At 38.0% G+C, this 19,945-nt stretch overlaps 1 protein-coding gene across 1 annotated transcript in view; it reads right to left on the bottom strand.

Moving 5' to 3' along the window:
- Window positions 1-6,744: 6,744 nt before the first annotated feature.
- Window positions 6,745-19,945, bottom strand: part of sh3gl2a (SH3 domain containing GRB2 like 2a, endophilin A1) — a 47,974-nt gene continuing 34,773 nt past the window's right edge. Inside the window, exons 2-9 of the mRNA XM_079863702.1 lie at window positions 14,236-14,304; window positions 13,793-13,865; window positions 13,565-13,708; window positions 11,883-12,016; window positions 10,515-10,673; window positions 9,615-9,718; window positions 8,308-8,426; window positions 6,745-8,218 (exon numbers count right to left, since the gene is read on the bottom strand). Coding sequence (XP_079719828.1) covers window positions 8,022-8,218; window positions 8,308-8,426; window positions 9,615-9,718; window positions 10,515-10,673; window positions 11,883-12,016; window positions 13,565-13,708; window positions 13,793-13,865; window positions 14,236-14,304 — 999 coding nt within the window. The 3' untranslated portion in view covers window positions 6,745-8,021. The remainder of the gene's footprint in view (window positions 8,219-8,307; window positions 8,427-9,614; window positions 9,719-10,514; window positions 10,674-11,882; window positions 12,017-13,564; window positions 13,709-13,792; window positions 13,866-14,235; window positions 14,305-19,945) is intronic.

Genomic DNA, 19,945 nt, shown 5'->3' with positions numbered 1-19,945 from the left:
TTTCAATGCGACCACCATCTGAACAGTCATATCGGAATACATCTCTCTCAACATATCTCCCAATTCTGCGCTAATGGGAGTCAGATTTTACAGATTTTCGCTTACTTTAATGTCCTCCATGTTTACTTATGTAGCCTATGACATTGTGCATCGTGACGTCTTTTTATCGTACTTTTGTGCATGCAGGTCAGTACAGGACTTCTGTTCACACTGGAATCTGATATAGGCCACATTTAAAACAACAATGTGAACAGCTATACAAAATATATCAGATATAAATCGGAATTGAGCTCTAAGGCTCGCAGTGTGAACGTAGCCCAAGTCATCTCTTGAAATATTGTTCTCTCTTGAAAGTTTTTTTTTTTTCAACACTGAACAAATTTCAACTGAATAATTACTATATTGTATATGATATACTTTATTGTGTACTGATCGTCTTTTTAGAGCTGCTTTACAGCTAAATCTAATTCTGTCTGCATTGTTGAATCGTTATTTTCCTGTTTATCATTGTAAAGCTGATTGAATAAAGCACTATCCTAAAGTACCTACTCACTATATTTGCTCTAAATGTTAAGAGATATTAATTAAACAGCCTCAAAGCATCAAGAACAAACCTCTGCAAACCCTCTTTCATGGCTTTGAGTTGGCTCCTTGTGTCTGAGAGCATACAGTGAGATGTTGGCCAACAAAGTACTTTTCCAACATTTCTGCAGACACATCTAGACTTCTGTTGGCTCAAATGCTCATTCTCTTTCCCCCTGCCTGCTTCTGAATGGGTTGCTCAATCCAGTTGTATTGTGAGTGTGAAGGTTCAATGTTCTCCATGGAATGTTCTCTCTCATTAGCGAAACTGGTTGTCTAGGAGGACAGATGTGACCACACCTCGCTGGGACTCGAAGATGAAATGAAGTTCCACAGTCATCGACCTTGAGATTTATTTCTTTTGTTTGTTTGCCATTCATGGATATTGTTTCAAATGACAGAGTGATGATTGAAATTGACTCCGTTCAACCGTTGGAAACCATGATTTTGTTTAGAGTGTAATCCAAATATGTGTATGTGTGTATATCCCTTGCTTTATGAGTTTATGCATGATGTCAAGTGTTCTGAACACCCAAAGCAGTGTTTCTCTCAGCAGACGTAGAGTCTCTCATGAATGTCATTCAATGTCTAATCTTTCAACTCCAGCAGATTTAGTTAAGTGTTGGCAGGATTTTGGCTGTTTAACATGTTGAACCTTTTAATATAACAAACATGGTTTTGAAATCTTATAAAAACATCTTGAGCTTAACAAATACAAAATTAAGGAAGAGAACATGTCAGCAGAAGAATCCCGATCTTACTGCTGAAGAGGAATGGATTAGAATTTTATTAGAATCTATCTATCTATCTATCTATCTATCTATCTATCTATCTATCTATCTATCTATCTATCTATCTATCTATCTATCTATCTATCTATCTATCTATCTATCTATCTATCTATCATCTATCTATCCATCTATCCATCTATCTATCTATCATCAATTCTTTCAAAATGAAAGAGAGAGAGAGAGAGGGAGATGGTTGGCATTCGGGGATGCCTGACAAAGACAAAGAGAGAAAAAAATTGCATGGTATGCAGTTCTTTTCCAGTGCCACCTGCATGTCTGTTACTGCAGGATTTGTATCTCCTCAATCACTGACACTACTGGATTACCTGTTCTTAAAGCAAAAAGCCAACGCAAGCCACATCTTGTGCACAAGTATTCAAGCTCTCACACACTTGATTTTCTTTGCTTTGTGGGATGGATTTTCCCTGTTATTACTGGCAGTAGTCTGATTATGATTTCATGATACACTAATTTCCTGCTCTTTAAACGCTGATTAACCACTCTCAAATGCTTGCTGTTCATTTTTCTGTTATTTAAAACTAAAACCTTGTTCTCCAGAAACTAGTTCTAGAAAATACTCACAGCAGCAAACAATAAAAGAACAAAAATGCCTTTTCTCAGACCCAACTACGATTCACAACATTGGTCGACTTTTGGTTCAATGGTTGGGTGAAAAGGTGTGTTATTGTCCTAGAGAGACAGGCTCACCCTGGATAGGGAAGCACTTTGACAATCAGACTAATCTCTATCAATAAACAACTCCCATCGCCTTGGGTTACACTACAGCAGGTGCATTCTGGGTTTATAATCGCATGCATGATCTGTCTACGGGACTTTCTTTGAACACAATTTTATATTGCAAACACTTATGAGTTATTTGTAAATTTTTTATCAGACTACTCTTTATTTTCCTTTTCCTTTAAAAATTGGTTGCTTTTGATTATTTTGGTTTAAAATCATCATATAAATGCAATATATCCATTAGCATTACCAAGCCATTACATGTCATTCCCATTCCCTTTCCCTCTTCGGTTTACAGAAATAATAGGAAAGTAAACACATATCACTTTGCAGTGTGATCAAAACATGTTATGTTTGATTGCAAAAAAAACCCCAAAAAACAAAACAAACATTGTCCATGCTTTTACCTTTAAATAAAGCAGTAAATTGGTCAATCATTTTTTATTTTATTTTTTGTTCTTATGGTTATTTGTGGCTGGCCCATGGCATGTCAAAGTATATGTGTATGTGGCTTCATTTGCATATACTAGTATATTTGCACAACAAATGGTGCCTTCACTGAGCTGTTTTGCATGGTGTGTGCCTGCGTCTTTAGCTGACACTGAGGGTGAACGGCTGCTTTGTTTATTCTGAAGCTGCACCCAAATATGTGTCCACCTGTCACTCATCTCCCCACTGTATTTCTGCCAATCACATTGTGTTGTGTATTAAATGTGAAATTAAGTTAAAGTGGTTTAGTGCCTGGAATATAAAGAGCAATAAAAGATAAATTATTTTTGGTATATATTCCATTTAAAAGTTGCCATGGGTAAGTAAGATTAATCCAATTTTTTTATTTCTTTTTTTAAAGAAATTAATACTTATATTCAGCATGCATTAAATTGATCAAGAATGACAGAACTATTTTGTAACAATGTAAACGTTTTTACTATTTCAAATAAGTGCTGTTTTTGATCTTTCTATTTATCAAAGAATCCTGAAAAAAGTATCATAATTGTTATGTTGTTTGTTACTTCAGCACCAAATCAGCATAATAAAATGATTTCTGAAGGACCATGCCACACTGAAGACTGGAGTAATGATACTGATATATATTGTTTGTTTAACACAACTTTGTTTAAAGGTTTCAAATAATAAAAAAATATGATGTTGCATTTTTAAAAAAAGTATATTTTAAGTAAAAAATACATAATCAAATATTTATGAATATTTGTTAATTTATATCTTCAAAAAATAAATACAATTATATGTATACATTATAGTGGAATATTGGGTCCACTGTTTGCGATCAGACCCTTATCTAAATTCCTGCAAAAATTGAGACATAACACAGGATTGGACATTCGTTCATAAAATAGGCTCCAGGCCCACTTTGAGAGCATTGGAGCAGACAGCTACACTTTACCAGACACAATATTCAGCGAGGTTTCTTCGTCTTACACCCACACACATTCCTACTGCCACTTCTGGCCTTCACCCTTATCTCATGCTTTTTGTCTTCCAATTTAACTCTTACCTGGCACTTTTCTGATGAACATCTTTAGATTATTTATTCTTTGAGTAACTAGAGGACATTTTCATTCTGTCTTTTTGTTTTCAGGCATATAGTTTAGGTCAGTTTTACCACAACAGAAATACTTGTTTAAAAAAAAAAACAACAACAACAAAAAGAAAAACGTATAAAATAATAAAAAAGTGTTTACGTCATCATTATTAAAAGATTTATTTAGTAAGATTGTTTCCAACAAACTTTAGTCTATTGAATAGGCACATTGGTGCACTGCCACTCTAACAGTCATGTTAGCACACCTGAGCTTGTTGCAGTCTGACCTGTCTTACCGCCTCATTTGTCATCTCCAATCACAAGCTCTTTTGAGGGGAGCTGAAAGACAAGGAATTAACAGCCCTTGCTTGGTGATGAGAGCTCAGCCTGCTGTTCAAAAGAGAAAGTATGTGAGAACACCAGCAAGTTGAACATGTAAGAACACAGGCAAACACACTCTCCTCTGCCAGTCCCCTGCATCATCCAAAGAGTGACTCATGCTGTTTGCATCAAATATTTCTGACATTTAGGCAATGGTTAGCGATGCAATGTGATGACATATTTTGAAGTCACAACGCTGATTGGATGTCTTTGTCTAGTAATCATGATCTAAAATTTCTCCTGAACATGGACATTGTCATTACTAGATAATATATACTCTTTGAGATCAGGCGAAATCTTTTGTGATTACAATTTTAGTGATTACAGCCTTTTGCGATTTGATAAGCTCAAGTCATATCGCAATTTCAAATTTAGTTCAATTGACAGATTCTTTGTCAAAGCAATGGTGCAAAACGTAACATTAGAGACAAGTGTAAAATATTGGAAACACTTAACAATAAGGTTCCATTTGTTAACATTAGCTAACTACATAAGTTAACATGAAATAACTATGAAAAATACTTCTAAACACTTAATCAATATTTTATTACATTATTAAAATCAAAAGTTGTTAATCATTTAGCAGACGTTTTTATCCAAAGCGAATTACAAATGAGGAGAGCAATATGCAATCACACTAACAAAAGGGCAACAATATGCAAGTGCTGTGACCCTTCCCAGTTTAGTCTAATGCAGTACATGCAATTTTTGTTTTAATACATAGAATAGAAAAGAAAAGAAAGTGTTAGTATTAATGGATCAAGTGTTGCCGAAAAAGAAAAAAGATGTCAAAGATTAATCAATACTGTAACAAATGGAACACATTATCTAACGTTAACTAATGAGATATTGGTAACACTTTACAATAAGGTTCATTAGTTAATGTATTAACTAACCATCAGCAATACATTTGTTACTGTATTTGTTTATCTTTGTTAATGATAGTTAATAAAAATAAAGCTGTTCATTGTTTGTTAATGTTAGTTAACAGTGCATTAACTAATGTTAACAATATTTTAATAAAGTATTAGTAAATGTTAAAATTAACATTAACAAAGATTAATAAATCCTGTATAAGTGCAGTTCATCATTAGTCCGTGCTCACTAATGTAGTTAACTAATGTTAACTAATGAACCTTATTGTAAAGCGTTACCTAAATAACTTTTGGTTCATAATGAAACTGTGGCGGGACAGATTAGTCTGCTAACTAATGGGAAACACTGCTTCATATTAAAATGGATATCTTATAACTTCAATAATATATATATGATATAGCCTATTGTATATAGAAATATAAACACAAATATTTATATTTAGTATTCAGACTAATGACCAATGTCCCAGGGAACATTGAATAAAAGACCTTTTGTCTTAAAAAAATCTATATTGGGTGATTCTTTGTTTCATGTTGGGGTCCTGATCATCCTGATTTATTTTGTGAGAAAAAAAAAACCCTTATAAACAATTTCAGACATAAAATACAAGTACATTTATAATTATGTACTTTCAGCCACAGTATGCACAACAAACTCTGTTAGTCTTTGGTGTTTGCCGACACGCAGTGAGTCTGGGAACAAGATAAATGTTTACATTGTGGCTGTGCAAGAGTGAAGCTTGCTGGATGGTTTGTTCATGGAGGGGTGGGGTGGAGCATATAGGGTGGATGTGATATGCCTCACTGACTGTAAGTACAGCTGTAAGATGAAGTGACACATCCCTGGCGTGCCAGTATCTGGGCGGGACACATGGAGGTGGAGGTGGAAAATATTGGCGGGAGAGAGGCAGTTGAAAGTTTTTTTGTCAGAGCTATTAATATCTTAAGGTCCCAGTGAATTGGTGCCAAAAATGGAAACTCATCAAAAATAACATGAAAATTACCACAATTTGTGATTTTTCTTTCAGCAAAACACTAAAGTGTTATCAGTAGTATTCCTTTTGTAAATCATTCTCAGTAAGAAATTACTAGTTCATTTTAACACAGATTGTTCCAACATGCGTTCCAATTTCCATGTGGTACATTTTACCAAAAAGATACAATTTGATGTAGATGGTGTCAAATAATAAACTGAAATATGTCATTTTGACCTCTATAGTTGGCACAGAAAAAAAAGTGTATTGTGAAAAATCACATTAGCGAAACTAGCAGAATATGGTGTCGTTAATTTGGACAGATGTTTGGCAAAAAATACTCAGTCTGTTGTGGCAGCATCACCTACTGGTTTTCAAACAAAATACACACACTCCAAGTGCACCCTTAATCTGTAGTGTTTATTGTAGTTGCTTGCAGTTTTTTTTTTTTTTTTTGGTGCTCAATACAAGCCTATTCATTCAGATGAGTCATGAAAATTCATGCTAAAAAAGGAGTTGATATGTAGTGCTTTACGACTAAACACTCCACCAGCACTTCAATAAATATCCAGTGTCTATTTTATATCTAATGTTAAATGCTTCAACACTGATCCAAAAATAACACATGGTACTATAGTTACATGACTATACACAAAAAGGAAATAAAACACAAAAATGACTGTACATACCTCATTGATAACCTCAGGATAACAACACAATTGAAAAATATTGGTATTTCCTGACAATACAAACTACGCTTATGTTTATATATATATATATATATATATATATAAAGGGGATCTTAGATTTAATAATAATAAAAAATACATTAACTAAACACCTCTCTTTTTTTTTTTAGAACATATGTACTTCTGTTTGTGGAAACTTTTGACCAAATTATACATCATTTACAATCAGAAATTGCTTTATATCAGCTATCTTCAGCCTTTTTTTTAAAGCCAAAATCAGCCTTTTTTGCGATGTTAAAATACTTTCTCTTATTCCAGTTTAATATGACGAGGTGCAACAACCATTTGTTGATCAATTCCCCCAAAGAATGCAAACACTGTCGCTCTGTGGTACTTATAAATTCAGGCCAGGAGTGTGTTTTTCTGATCAGTGGCATAATACAGGGGAGTACCTGTCATTTCTTTATAATTTCTTTACAATTCATTGCCATTACTAGCACAAAAAAAATAAATAAAAAAAATAAAACAAAAATAAAATATATTAACCCCTTCGCCATCAAAACCATTACAAGAAAAATATATGAAAGAAAGGTTTAAATGCACAGTTTCATGGGTTCTGATGACATACACTCAGGCATATTTATAGTCATATATATGTACACACGCACACATTACTTCATAAAACAATTTTTAGGTTGCCTTTTAGTGACCAGTTTGAAAAGGCCCACAGGATTCATGGACCATACAGATTGTTAAATGACCGATGAATAACACACTGTAACACAACAAATAAATTATTCGTTTTTTTTTTTTTTTCTTTGTTGCTAAATATGAATCTATTTAAATAGTCAAATCTACCACCACTTAAAGGCTAAAAATTTTTTTAGGACATTAAACAAACAATGGAACATTTCACACAATGAAAGAGGTTACAGTATATTTGTTTTGCAATTATTGCAATTTTAAAGAAAAAAATTATGTAAATGTTTAATACTTCAATTCAACCATTATCCTTCAAATAACGTTTCATTAATACTTTATGCTAAGAACTTAACACCAAAATAATTTGTGTTGTCTTATTTCATTGGAAATAGTTTATTTTTTATAAGGGTGTGGATAAATGTTTTGTTGCAAATGGAAACAGGCAAAAAACAACAACAACAAAAAAAAAACCCATAACATCCGAACATTCAGGAGGCATAGCAGCAGGCAATGCAGAGGTCTGATCAACCTCAAGAAAGATTAAATAAATCAATATTACAATAAAGTGGTGGCATTCCAAGTCATGGAATAATATTTACGAAAGGGCACTCAAAGTTTTCATTGCTTATTTCCTATGCGCAAATACCATAACCAAGCTTTTTGTGCTGTTTGTTTTGGTTATTTTCTCCTCTTGCAGAAGTGGTTTGATTGGTCAGGTCATGATTAGGGTACATGCATAAGACTTAGTGGGGCAAAGCTACCAGGATATCTACATAGTTGACAGGGAAGAAGCCAGAGTGCTCATTGATCTTTCCTTCATACCAGTTGTCGTCAATCTTGCTGGTTAAGCTGATGATGTCACCTTCCTTGAAGCCTAGCTCACCCTCATTTTCAGCATCAAAATCATAAAGTGCCCGACAGCAAGGATGGTCCATTGGAGCTGAAACGGGTAAAAATAAAATAAAAAAATCTTTAAGCACAGAAAATTAAATCCTGTATTTCATAGATTTAATTATTTTAGTGCCTTACCAGGTGACCTAGAACGGCCACTGTGCCCAATACTCCCATTGTGGTTCTCACTTAAATCCAGGGAGGTGCGAGGTTTGGGGACATACTCTCTTCTTGGCTTACAAGAAGCCTCTCTTATTCTGCCAAAATAAATAAATAAATCGGTAATTAAGTCTGTATAATAAGAAACTAGGCCTGATAATTTAGTATAATTTTATATAAAAGACAATGTGATAAAATGAAAAATAAACGGATTACCCCAAAATTAACATTTATTAACCAAAACGCATACTTAATTTTTACACAATAAATTTTCCTCTGAGCAAGCCTAAATGCAAAGCATGTTTTTGCGTATTTTGCAGACTTACCATCCCCAGTTGTTACGACAGGCATCTTAACGCGCTTTACCAAACCACACTTATCATGAACAGGTGGAGTCATTCACACAGGATTTTTTGTGTTCAAATACAGATTGGAGTATCTAGACGTGTCAAACTACTTTTAACTTCAAACAGCATGTGACATTCTTGATGTGATGCCACACAGCGAGATGCGCTGCAACTGCCAAGTGCAGGTGGGATACAAAAAACGCATCCGCCGGCTACCGGACAGATTAACAAACTCTAAAGCGGATTGCTGTGGAATGTAGGCTTATGAATAAAATTATATTGAAATAAAACAATATATTCATTTATAAAATCACTTTTTTCATCTGCCATAATAATGTGACATTTTTATTTATCTTTATTTGCAGGATTTTCTCAGCAAATAGTGAAATGCCTATGTGCGATCAGTCATTATAGAAAATACAATTTAACATGACAAAGGTCACGGTTATGTTGTGTCTACAGTTTTTTATTATTTTTTTTTTTTTATAATCGCTTGCAGTTTAAAAGTAATTTCTGTGTTAATGATTTCACTGATGATTCACTATGTGAATAAAAGCCTAAATTACACCTGTTCATCATATAAAGCGTTCGCGTCTCTTCAGAAAACTTGGATTAAACCACTCGAATCATATGGATTTGTTTTACAATCTCTTTATGAACTTTTTGAAGCATCAAAGTGGTAGTTGAGTGGACTGTCAATGGAGGGAGAGAAATTTTCTAGATATCATTAAAATATCTTCATTGAACGAAAGTCTTACGGGTTTGGAACGACGTGAGGGTGAGTAAATTGTGACAATTTTAATTTTTGGGTGAACTATCCCTTTAAGAATAGATGCCTGTAATTACATAGTTTTTTTGTGGGAACAGAGGTTCCATTTAAATGTTTAGACTAGATTTACGAGGAGTCTTGTACTGTGTGGTTTGTTCTACAACACAAACCTGTCCTCTATCTTGGTGGACAGCTGCTGAAGGATCTCTGCGGCCTGTCTGTGGTAGTTCACCTGAGCTTGGACCAAAGCAGAAAGCTGACTCACTTGTTCAATCTGCAGAAACAAAGTTAGAACATCAACAACTATTACACGTGAAATTCCTCAAAGATTGTATATGGCAGGTCAAGCTTAGCAAACAATGGCTATATTTACATGCACCCTTATAAATGCAGTACTGTGAAGTACTGCAAGCTCATGTAAACAACACCGTGATTATGATTACGTTCATATTTAGAGTAACCATAAATCACAGTAAAATATGTGGAGTGCTGCGGCTTTAATCTGACCATACGCTCATGCATGGGTTCGAAAACATGCTGGAACAGAAGAAGCCACACTTCTTGGCATCATGCACATTGATGCTCGGAAATGTGTCAATTCTGACCATCAAAATCAATAAAACACATGATGTCTATGCTGTGTAAAGCTATAAGCATAAACTCCCCAGAAGTGTGGCTTCTGCAAAATGAGGGAGACCATGTACCCCAGAACTGGTGAACAGGTCCGCAAACGCTGGGAGGGCTTGAAGGCTGCCTATTTTAAAGCAAAAACATCACAACTCTTAGCAAATAATCTAAATATGACATGTACCATGTAAACGGGATTGAAAAGGAATTGATCTTAATTCTTACTTTGATTATTGGTAATAATCAGACTATTAACCATGTAAACATAGCCATTGTATAAGATGCACTGATAAATGAAAACAAGGGAATCCAGTGACGTATTGCTTTAAAATAAAAGGAAAGATGTAGTGGGAAAGACTCATTGGATATAGTATATGGCACAATAAGGACAGATAATGGAGGCATGAAATGGATGGTGAACAAGGGCAGGCCACAGATCTTACATCACTCTCCAGAAGGTTAAACATGCTTTGTTCGGCAATCTCCTTTGAGTCATCAAACTTCTCCAGGGCTTGTTTGATCTCATCTTCAGTGACTTTTCCTTGCCTTTTCTTTTTATAGTCAAAGTCCAACCGTCGCCCTTCTAGCTTCTTCAGGTGATGCTGTCATAACACACGGAAAAAGAGTTGAAAATTGCACTGATCAGTTACTGACCTCTAGTGGGATTCCAAAGCATTGCCTCTATCAATGGTTGGGACTTCAAAGCTATTTCAAATATTACTACAAAATATTCTCACTGTGATGTATTATTCACAAGTACATTTAAATCACACCGGCGAATTCTGACAGATGCGTATTCAAAATCGTTAAAATCAGTGACTGATAAGAGTTAATCAGTGGTATTTAAAGAGGTCATACTCAGGGGAGAATATTAACAATAAAATTCTGAGTTACACTTAAAATATTGTTAGTACAGTTAGTAAAATCCAAATACAGTCATTATTAATTTATGTCCATTTTTGTTCCTCTTCTCTGACCTTAGAAGTAAATGGCCCATTGCTAGCTGATGTGTGCGAAATGAGATTCAGCACTTTCCAGAATAGTCTTAAACAGCCCCATCCTTCATTCAACAACCTCTTTGGCCCTGCTTGCTTATACCTGGTATTAAGATGCGTTTTGGTCGATGTAAATGGGTCTAAAACGTTTTGACCTCGTCCACTTTCAAATACTTCGAAGGACTCCGGATTTATCTCAAGACCGGACAAGACCACAAATGCGGAGATATCACTAAATAGCCAATTCATTGTCTGAATTATTTGTTAACATCCTTACTGTGATTGGATGTAAAACTTCCTACAATCAATAATTCATTTCTAATTTGATTTATTTTGTTACTCTTGTGCTGGGTCAATCATTTACGGGGGATTGTGTCAAAAACGTCACCAAAATTAACACAAATGTGTCAAGTTCACAAAACAATCTACATTTAAGTGTTCTGCTGAAACTGTTAAAGTTGAACTGAAATGATCCATGATGCTGTAACTGAATTGCAAAAGTGGTAATTGCGACTTGTTGGCTAAATTAACGCATTGATATGATTTAAATACAGTTCAGCATGTAAGCATTTAAAGCACAGTAGAGCATTTAAGTGTCAGGTTACACTGGAATGTATGAGGTTAGTGAATAAGATGCAGGTTTTTACACTGAAATGTCGTATGCTGTGAATGTTCCAAAATTTACAAGAATTTACAAAAAAAAAAGTTAGAAATTTGGAGGAGTAAATGTGTCTTACAGGATGACTGCATGACTTCCTGTAATCTCAAAGGTACTGGTTTTGGAGGGTTTCAATGCAATAATTTCTTATATCTCACCTGGATCTCTTTTAAGTCTTTATCATAGATATTCTGCAAGGGATCAATGAAGTTTTGCTTGACTTCCATGTCTAGAGCATCTTTAACTTCACCCAGCTCTCGCATGGCATCTCCAACATCGACCAGAGCCACACCTGTAAAACACAAGTGTATGCTATATGTATATTTTAAGGGGGGAAAAAAAAACGTAAGGACTCAAAATAGACATCAATGTACTGAATGAAGTAGTTTTCTTTTCCCTTACACCAATTCAAACCCTGCTACTCTATTTAGCCAGGATACTCAAATTATGCAGCCCAGGGGAAAAATATTATCTGGTTATAGTAATGACAGATTACTTTATTTTCATTTGGTTTTAAAATTTGCAGTAACAAACAATTATGGCTATTTCTTACTAGCCTCATATTTTGAATCACCTCATTTAAATCAAAGCACTTGATAAAAGTGCTAGTCAGTTTTTAAAAACACTCTTTTCATTTTCCAGAGCATATGATCAAATGCTATTTAAACACCTGCACTTATAAATGTTATGGTAACATTTAATTGCTCATCACCAATCCTTCCTGCTAATTGGAACACAATTTACATTTGAATATGCCGCAAACAGTCACTATGCACCAATCAGCGATTACAGTATTTGCATATCCTGAAACTTTGCATCATGATTATTAAAAACAAAATATGACTTTATGAACTGCAAAACATTTTGTGATTTATTCTGATTACCAATTAAATGTAATTTAACTGCGTGCAAGCAAGCAGTGTGCACAAGAAACTAAATCGCTCCCATTATAAGTGCTTAGAATGTAGGCAGATTATTTTATTATAATGGGAGCGCGTATCAAGTTGTTGCTTTGTTTCAAGCTGCTCTCTCTTAATGCATGCTACAGAAGCGGTCTCTTTTACATCACAGACAGCAAAATTTATTACAATGGGAGTGTTCTGGTTTGTCATGCTGCATTATCCATTTGCAGTGCAGCCAGCCACAAAAGTAGAACTACATTGTCAAAACATTTTGGATTATGGCTGCGGGTCATTGGTAACCTTGGCATGGGCTAGATTTGGCTCGCTGTGTGTGTGTGTGCCACAATAAGTCCGCAGAGCTAACTTGTCAATCCATCTTTATGGGTGATGCTACAGTATGAGCAACAAACAGATGTACTCTGACCAATGAGAGGACAGTTTTATTCGCATGCGACTTGCATAAAGCACATTATGGTATGCTTTGAAAGGTTGCCGTGTGAAAGCAAACTGAAATAAAATGTAACATTTTAACAGTTTAAAACACTTTTTCAGAACAAAGCAAACGGGTCTGAAAATGCCCTCATCATGCATCGTGTTGAACTGTGTTTGCAGTTTGAAATTCAAATTTTCTGTTATCAATCTGTGGTGCAATGCTTTAAACATCTAAATACTACCACATATTTTTTCTTTATGATCGATAAATCCATTCAGTCATGACACACCAACAGAAGAATGAAGCATATTTTATAGTTTAATCTTGTTTGCTAACCAAGTAAACATGTAGTCAAAAGAGCTTGTTGATGAATGCAAATAGAACTCATTATTTTGGAATAATGCCGTTTGCATTGTGTATGTTTATACTGCGCTATGTGTGGGATAGCTGCCCACAAAGCTAACGGCTCTTACATTGAGTATGTTTATAACAAAGCAAGCATTACCAAAGCAGGAATCCTCCCCGAGTTCCCTGCCAAACTTTTGCATGGACTCTCCCAGGATGACTTCAGTCTGTATGTAGCCGGGACCTTTATCTCCTCCACGGATTTTAGACATGGAGCTCATCATACTCATCTTGGCACGAGTTGCTACAGAAACAAACACAAAACAGATGTACATTAATTACATTTTTATTTTCTAAATTAGGGATTTACAATGAAAAAAACATTTACCTGGATTGGGTTGCAGGTACTCCGTTGTCTTGGTCATAATGTCCAGCACTGCCCTTGTGGTGGTGTCAACTTTCTATAGTAAAGATGAGAACATACAAGAATAGAACAGAAAGAAACATTTTTTAAACATGAAAGAATTAAACATTCCACATATTTCAAAAGCAGTGTTTGGCATCGCATATCAGCTAGATGCCCTAAAGCCCCCAGTATTTGCTCATTCATTCATTCATTCCATCCATCCAATTTTTAACCATCTTTGTAAGAGATACTCTAAAATACACATTTATAAGCTCACTCAAAATATTCACGCTTAATTAGACTATAATTTTGAGTCAACAGATGACCTAATTAAACCTTCCAAAATTAGAATTCTAATAAACAACCACATGCTCACTGCCATGCTCTCTTGAAAGAGAATCATAACTCTCGCTGAAGGAACTTACCTTTTCCATTTCCGTAAAGTCATAATCTAATTTAGTTCCTTCTGCCCCTCCGACCCTCTCACTAACTCTCTGCAAAATAAAACAAATTTTTTCAATTAATTCTGAATTCGGTCATAAAATGTACATTTCATTTCTTTTTCCTTTTCCTTTAAATTTTCCATAGACCTCCTAGCTTGAAAACACCTGCTCTGTACGACATATAGGCTACTGTACTTGTAACCTTTTTGGACCATAGCCTTAGCATATTTAACTTGTAAAGTCTGATGCAACATGATGCACTTAGAAATTAGAAAGAAATCAGAAACTTTCATTCATAGAGGTAATTGTAGCATATCCAGTAAAATGTATTCATAAATCAGACTCCAATAAATAAAAGGCGTTTCTTGCGTCAGTTGTCTAATGCAGTGCTTCCCAACCCTGCCTCTGGACACTGGAGAAACTTTTTTGATACACCTATTTCAGGGTCTTGTTGTCTACTAATGAGGCGATGAGTTGATCCAGGAACATGTTTGGTATAATAATAGGGAAACCACAATTCAGTGACACGTGTATTGCTTCTTGACCACACAGTTGAAACATTAGTTTGAGGGGACAGAATGTTCATCAGAATAATAATTAAAAAAAAAACCTGCACCAAAAACACAGTTCTGTAGCGATCCTGTAATTCAAACAGCAGAGCATGATGCAAGCAACGTCGAGGTCATGGGTTTGATTCTCAGGGAATTCTCAGGGAATGCATGTAAATGATAAAATACATTGAATGTAATGCAAACCGAAGATGTTTAAGTCAAGCCCTTTGTCATGAGTCCAAGTCTCAAATCCTTTTTAGTAAAAGGACAATTCATTTTATGTATAAATTTTGTTTAAACTATATTTCATCAAAAGTGCTTGGCTCCGAAGCAAAAAGCTGAAGTGCAATCGCACCTTCTTCTCATTATATACCCACGCTGCGAGGCTGAACAGCTGATGCAAATGACTGCACGCCAATGTATATTGGCTCGTTTTAGTTTCACTCAAAGTAGATTGGCCTCTCTAGCGAGATTCCTATCAGTCTGTCACGACGTACGTCGAGAATGACCGACCGATAAGGGAATGGAAGTTCTAATACGCTAAACATATATCACATGAGCCAACTCACAACACTTAATTACGCAATGAAGGTTTTGAAAAAACAAACAGTTATTTAATTATATTTCAGTATAAACATACATTGCTAGACAGGTACTGAACATAAGCTAGCTAACATAATAAATTTAAATTTACGACTGAAATGATGCAGGTATATGTAACAATCAAGGTATTTATCGTAATGTACTTTATAATACATCAAAATAAAATTGTTGTATAAATATCAGTTCTGCTGTTGTTCATAAATACCAGTAGTGACTTTGTACAATGAGGGTGTTGTCATGTCACCACCAGTGTCCCAATGTGTTGTGAGCCAGGGTCTGACGAGGGCCCCCCGCCCGTCCAGGCCCCCTTCAAGAAGGGCGGTAAAGCCAAGAGCAAGCGGCCCTAGGAAGGGCGACCCGGAGACGGATGGGACTGCTCTTCGGGAGACGGTGACCACACCGCTCCCTCCCCGGAAGAGGGCCGGGTGGAAAATCCTTTATTCCCTTTTGTTTTTGTTCCGCCACTGGCCTCAAAACCAGCGGTACCCAAATTTTCAATAAAAGAGCAGTTTCTTCCATCTCTGGGTCTGAAGAGGGCCCGGAGAGCAGTGGGGGGAGAGAATCCTCACCACTCTCATCTGCCTCTTCTATCGCCAGCAGGCAGCAGTGTGCAGTCCGAGAATGCAACCAAGTCACCTCCTGCGCCTCCTGCCTCGTGGAACCAGGTAAGTGTTGCACAGCACACTCAGACTCCGCTACGGGCCGCCTCCCAGAGAAAGCCTCCCGAACTGAGTCCCTGTGTTCCACATCGCAGCCCCACTCCGGGTACACCTACGGTCCCTTTGGTCCCGCTTGTACGGTCTCTGCGAGCCTGGTTAGCGCTCCCCAGTCCGTCTCGCTGACTCATTCGGTCCATCAGGCTCGGCTATGCGATTCAGTTCGCCCGCCGTCCCCCCAAGTTTCGAGCCATCCACTCCAGTGAGAGCAGCCGATGCCCATGTCTTGCGGGCGGAAATCGCAGTCCTACTGGCGAAGGACGCGGTAGAGCCGGTCCCTCCAGCTGAAATGAGGTCAGGGCACTACAGTCCCTACTTCATTGTACCTAAGAAAGGTGGTGGGTTACGACCGATCTTGGACCTGCGAGTTTTGAATCTGAGCCTCCACTCCTTCTGCTCACGCAGAAACGCATTTTCGAGTGCATCCGTCCCCAAGATTGGTTTGTAGCGATCGACCTGAAGGACGCGTACTTTCATGTCTCGATTCTTCCTCGACACAGACCGTTTCTGCGCTTTGAGGGTCGAGCATATGAGTACAAGGTCCTGCCCTTCGGGCTGTCCCTGTCTCCCCGTGTCTTCATGAAAGTCACGGAGGGGGCCCTTGTTCCCATGAGAGAACAGGGCGTTTGCATCCTCAACTATCTCGACGACCGGCTCATTTTAGCACAGTCTCGAGATCAGTTATGCGAACACTTATGCGAACACCGGGATCTCGTGCTCAGGCACCTCAGCCAGTTAGGTCTTCAGGTCAACTGGGAAAAGAGCAAACTCGCCCCGTGTAGAGGATCTCTTTTCTCGGTATGGAGTTGGAGTCGGTCGCACAGACAGTGCGCCTCACAGAGCAACATGCTCAGTAGGTGCTGAACTGCTAGAACACCTTCAAAGGCAGGACGGCGGTCCCACTGAAATTCTTTCAGAGGCTCCTGGGGCATATGGCAGCGGCAGCAGCGGTCACTCCGCTCCTGCTGCTCTATATGAGACCGCTTCAGCACTGGCTTCACGGCCGAGTCCCGAAATGGGTGTGGAATCACGGCACTCACTGGGTGACAATTACACCAGCATGCCGCCAGACCTTCAGGCCGTGGTCAGACCCCTCGTTCCTGCGGGCAGGAGTCCCCTTGGAACAGGTGTCCAGGCATGCTGTGGTGTTCACAAATGCCTCTGCCACCAGCTGGGGGGCCACCGACAATGGCATGCAGTGTCAGGGGTGTGGACGTGCCCTCAACTGCATTGGCACATTAACTGCCTTGAGTTGCTAGCAGTACGTCTCGCTCTGAGCCGCTTAAAGAGGCCGCTACAGGGCAGAGACGTGCTGGTCCGTATGGACAACACTGCGACCGTTACGTACATCAACCGACAAGGTGGTCTAGGCTCCCGTCGCAACTCGCCCGCCATCTCCTGCACTGACACACAGCTGGCCCCGGGGCCTCCACAATTATGCATTCCCCCCAGTGAGCCTACTTGCGCAGACCCTGTGCAAAGTCAGGGAGGACGAGGAGCAGGTCCTTCTGGTGGCTCCCTATTGGCCTACCCGGACCTGTTTCCCAGAACTCATGCTCCTCGTGACAGTCCCTCCCTGGCCCATTCCTCTGAGGAAGGACCTTCTGACCCTATGGCACCCGTGTCCGGACCTCTGGAAACTCCATGTCTGGTACTGGGATGCGGAGGTTCTAGGTGACTTACCCCCAGAGGTACTTAACACCATCACTTCTGCACGAGTGCCGTCTACGAGACGTGCGTACGCCTTGAAGTGGAACCTGTTCGTCGAGTGGTGTTCTTCTCGCAGAGAGGACCCCCGAAGATGTTAGATAGGGTCTGTGCTTTCCTTCTTGGAGCGAAGGCTGTCTCCCCCTCCACCCTCAAAGTACATGCTGCCGCCATTTCATCTTTATTAGTTGGAAAGCACGACCTGGTTGTCAGGTTCCTTAGGGATGCTCCTTTTGAGCCTTTGCAGTCAGCAGACTTAAAGCTGCTCTCTTTGAAGACTTATCAAGAGGGTAGGGGACCTGCAAGCATTTTCGGTCGACGAATCGTGCCTAGAGTTCGGGCCGGGTGACAACCATGTTGTACTGAGACCCCGGTCTGGCTATGTGCCCAATGTTCCTACCACTCCCTTCAGAGACCAGGTAGTGAACCTGCAAGCGCTGCCCCTGGAGGAAGCAGACACAGCCCTCGGGGCGGCCAGCTTATCAGGCTTTGCTCCTCAGCAAAAAACTGAAGTGCAATCGCACCTTCTGCTCATTATATACCCACACTACAAGGCTGAACAACTGATACAAATGATTGCACGCCAATGTGTATTGGCTCGTTTTAGTTTCACTCGAAGTAGATTGGCCTCTTTAGCGAGATTCCTATCAGTCGGTCACGACGTACGTATCCGTTCCCTCCTTCAGGGACCGAGGGTTACCATATTATGTAACCGAGACGTTTAGGAAGTGAGCATCGATGCTTCCTGGTTAATGATGCATTGTGGTACATTTTAGGGAGCAAACATTTCAGTGCAAAACAAGGACTTTATTTTTTTTTTTATTGAGAAAGTCCCTGATCAGTGCCCTGACTACTGAAATATAGGGAGCTGATTGAGATGCACCACAAGTCTCATTGCAAAGATTGAGACTTGAGTCTAAGACATATTTCAAGGTAGAAAAGAAATTGAGTTCTAACGGCACCATAGACTAACAAGGTGTTGGTTCGAACCAACATGACATAAATATGGTGTGAAACATTAATAGTGTGTGGTGTATTACATGTGATTAATGTAGTAATAGCTCCTCACCAGAAAGGCAATTCTAACTACTAACCCAATTCAATACTAAAAAAAAAAAAAAAAAAAAAATACTTATAAATAAAAATATATTATATCTAAATAATTTAATTATATCAATTATTATATAATTCAATAATAATCAATAATTAATAATTATTATATCAGAATTAAGTTCTGCTGTACCTTGTCATGTGGAAATTAAACCATTACCAATGTAGCACTTCAATTTAGAGCATTATGCATTTAAGCATTTTCTTTCTGAAGACTTCTACAAATACACTAAGTCAAATTAAAGACTTGGCTTGTCTGCCAAAGGTTTGTCTTTGCCAAAGGCTTTACTCAGAGCTACATACTTAATAAAACCCCTTTCTCCCTCAAGACTGAGCTGTCACTGAGTTAAGAAGATTTGAAGGCAAATATACTAATAAATCCCATGGGATTGGAACAAAATGGCTGTCAAGGAACGTGGTGATTGAACATGTTTGAGAATAACTCAAATTAGTCAATTTAGTACCAAGGCTCCAATAAGGAATATCTCATACCAATGAAATATTAAAATAAAAGTGAATTATTGCAATACAAGTACTTTCTCAGAATTCCTTCATTCCCATCATTCTCTAAAGCAGGGGTGTCCAATTCCGCTCCTGGAGCCACTGTTCTGTAGAGTTCAGTTTCAACCCCAATTAAACACACCTGAACCAGCTAATCAAGGTCTTAGGCCTGGGATACACTAGACGATTCTCAAATCTTAACCATTTTTTTTTTTTAATTGTGGGAGACCACAGACATAAGGGCCCTTAAAATACATGTTAAAGGGAAACAATATTATTGTAACTCATTTTAGTAAAATAATAATTCTGGAATCACCTATGATTAATTGACAGGTGAAATTATGCATGCAGTAGTGCAGATACTAGAGCCCTATTCGCACGGGATTAGCATTACCTGGTGACCTCTAGTCATTTGTAATAATTGTAATCGGCCATGTCTGTAATTTGTAAAGTAAAAATTCACCCGCAAATGACCTAACATATTTCGCCGAACACCGAGGTCCT

The sequence above is a fragment of the Squalius cephalus genome (genome assembly GCF_949319135.1).
Source record: "Squalius cephalus genome assembly, chromosome: 2".
In the NCBI taxonomy this organism is placed as follows: Eukaryota; Metazoa; Chordata; class Actinopteri; order Cypriniformes; family Leuciscidae; genus Squalius; species Squalius cephalus.
The sequence above is the reverse complement of the archived record's forward strand: the minus strand, read 5'-3'. Positions and strand labels throughout refer to the sequence as shown.